General features: G+C 48.9%; 1 protein-coding gene across 2 annotated transcripts in view; it reads right to left on the bottom strand.

The window, feature by feature from the left end:
- The window catches only part of SMAD9 (SMAD family member 9), a 50,624-nt gene that overhangs the window by 27,865 nt on the left and 20,608 nt on the right, over nucleotides 1-2,151 (bottom strand). For both annotated transcript variants that reach the window (XM_004711245.2, XM_004711246.2), the window contains exon 2: nucleotides 1,458-2,085. In XM_004711245.2, coding sequence (XP_004711302.1) covers nucleotides 1,458-1,869 — 412 coding nt within the window. In that variant the 5' untranslated portion in view covers nucleotides 1,870-2,085. The remainder of the gene's footprint in view (nucleotides 1-1,457; nucleotides 2,086-2,151) is intronic.

The following is a 2,151-nucleotide window of genomic DNA, read 5'->3' as shown; positions in this document are numbered from 1 at the left end:
AGCTTGCTGAATTCCCACCCTTCTGTCTAGAGAGGCCCGAATCTTAGTTGGACGCAGGTAATTTCCCTGAGCTAATATGTCAGTCCCTTTGGTTTCCTGGAAGGAGGCTTCTGTCTAGTGAGGAAGAGGACCCTCTCATAAAAAATGAAATGCAACCCAAATACTGACGAAGCGCTTCTAATGCAAGATCTTCTTAAAATCCACACAGAGAGACTCTGCTTCGTAGCTCTAGAAGACAGCAGGAAAGGGAAGGAATGTCGCATTTCATAAATAAATGTCCATAGCGATTAAAAAAGCCACGAACAGACCTGCATTCCGGAGAGGAACTGTGCCAGGCCCTCTCAGTTCAAAGAGAGGCCTGGGGTAGAATTCCGTGTGACCGTAGCAAAGGACCAAGAGAAACAACAGACTTCTTAAAGAAGTGTGTGTGTGGTGTGGTGTGGTGTGTATGTACATAGATGGGGAAGATTTCAAGAAGTTTGTGAAATAAGGGAATGTGGGGGCTTTACAAAGTTTATGGAAAAATTCCAATATACATATAATTATTGGAATTAAAGAGTCCACGATAGACAATTGTGTGTATATACACATATATACATTTGTGAAGAGCTTTACAGTACTACTTTTAATTTTTTTTAAGAGATCGTTTCTTTCAGATAGCATTCACACATCATGCACAGTTCAGGGTACCAAAAAGGGCGTCATTGCAATGCGTTCTAGGGCATTTCCTTCCTTCTTGGGCAGGTCTACTTTGAAATGAAATTGAGGAACAGAGGACCATCTTTTCTGATACCCTTTGGTTTCAGTCTGGGAATTCTTTCTCGTAACTTTTTAACTGACTGCTTTCCGATCCAAGTACCGGGAGCCTTCCCCTTTACCTGAGCCGGGGGAGATCAACAGCCTGAGTACCTTCTTCAGTTCAGTTCAGTACACTTGGAGTAGTTTGTTTGACTTTGTTGTTGTTGTTGCATTAATCACATCAAAACCATATGAGGTGTGGCTTTCTTAGAACGCCACGACCCCCCAGACTGGGCACAGATGATGGTGAGGACCCCAAAGGGCACCCAAATCCAACTGCATTTTTCAATTTCAAGAAATATATTCCCCAAAGCTTTTGCGGAAACTCTGACTATGGAGACTCCCGTGCACCTCAGACTAGAACGAGGTTGCCTGGGGTCTTGGATTGCTGCGATCTTTGGGGTTTCTTAGGGTTGTCTTTCAGAGTGCCTCTGGCTGGATTCGAACCACAAAACGGAATCCTTTGTGCCACCCAGAGGCTTCACAACACTTTGTGCACGCTGACATGAAAACGTTTCTATTTTTCGGGTACCGACACTGCGGATTCATTCCACAAAAGCGAATCTCCCTCTCTTTTCTCTTGGGGTTGGAAGGAGCCCCTGCCTTGCTTCCCACCAACGGAAACACACCAGTTTCACACTGAAAATGAGCAGCCTCACCTGGAGTCTCCACCCTGCGGTAGTGGTAAGGGTTGATGCACACCTCTTTCTGCTTAGAGCCAAATGGGAATTCACAGCACTCCAGGGGCTTCAACTCATGGTGGGACTGGAGATCGGGCCAGCGCCACACCCGGCAATAAATGACGTGGGGCAAACCCTTGCGGTGGGACACTTGCAGCCGCCCATCCAGGGACCGGGGAATGGTGACACACTTGCTGGGCTGCCCTGGACAGCTGAGGGCTCTCTCCAGCTCATCCATGGCTCCTTTCTTCTTCTTTAACTTCTTCACTAAAGAGTCGACCGCCTTCTCGGCCCACTTCTCCTCCTCATCTCCTTGCTTCCAGCCGAGCAGTCTCTTCACTGCGGGGCTGGTGAAGGAGAAGAGGGAGCTGATGGGGGTGCTGGAGTGCATGGAGAGGCGGGCGACAGGCACCCGGAGCCAAGAGAAGCATGAGACGCCACGCCACCCTCAGGGCCCACAGGGCCCAGGGGGCAGGACCAGCGAGCAACTCCCGAGGAATGTCATCAGGAATGTCATCGAGGGGCAGTGTCCTGTTCGTCTGGAAGCAACTGTGACTTCTTCGAGAAGGGAAGTAGGTCCACTCGCTCCCAAGCTCTTTAGCTGTAACTGTGGGGGGAAGAAAAGGACAAGACTTCCATGAGCTTTGTCAGGGTAATTACCAGAGAAGGTGCA

This window comes from Echinops telfairi, unplaced genomic scaffold (assembly GCF_000313985.2).
Source record: "Echinops telfairi isolate 266 unplaced genomic scaffold, ASM31398v2 ScPeMD7_11;HRSCAF=52, whole genome shotgun sequence".
NCBI lineage: Eukaryota > Metazoa > Chordata > Mammalia > Afrosoricida > Tenrecidae > Echinops > Echinops telfairi.
This window is presented reverse-complemented; position numbering and strand designations above follow the sequence as displayed.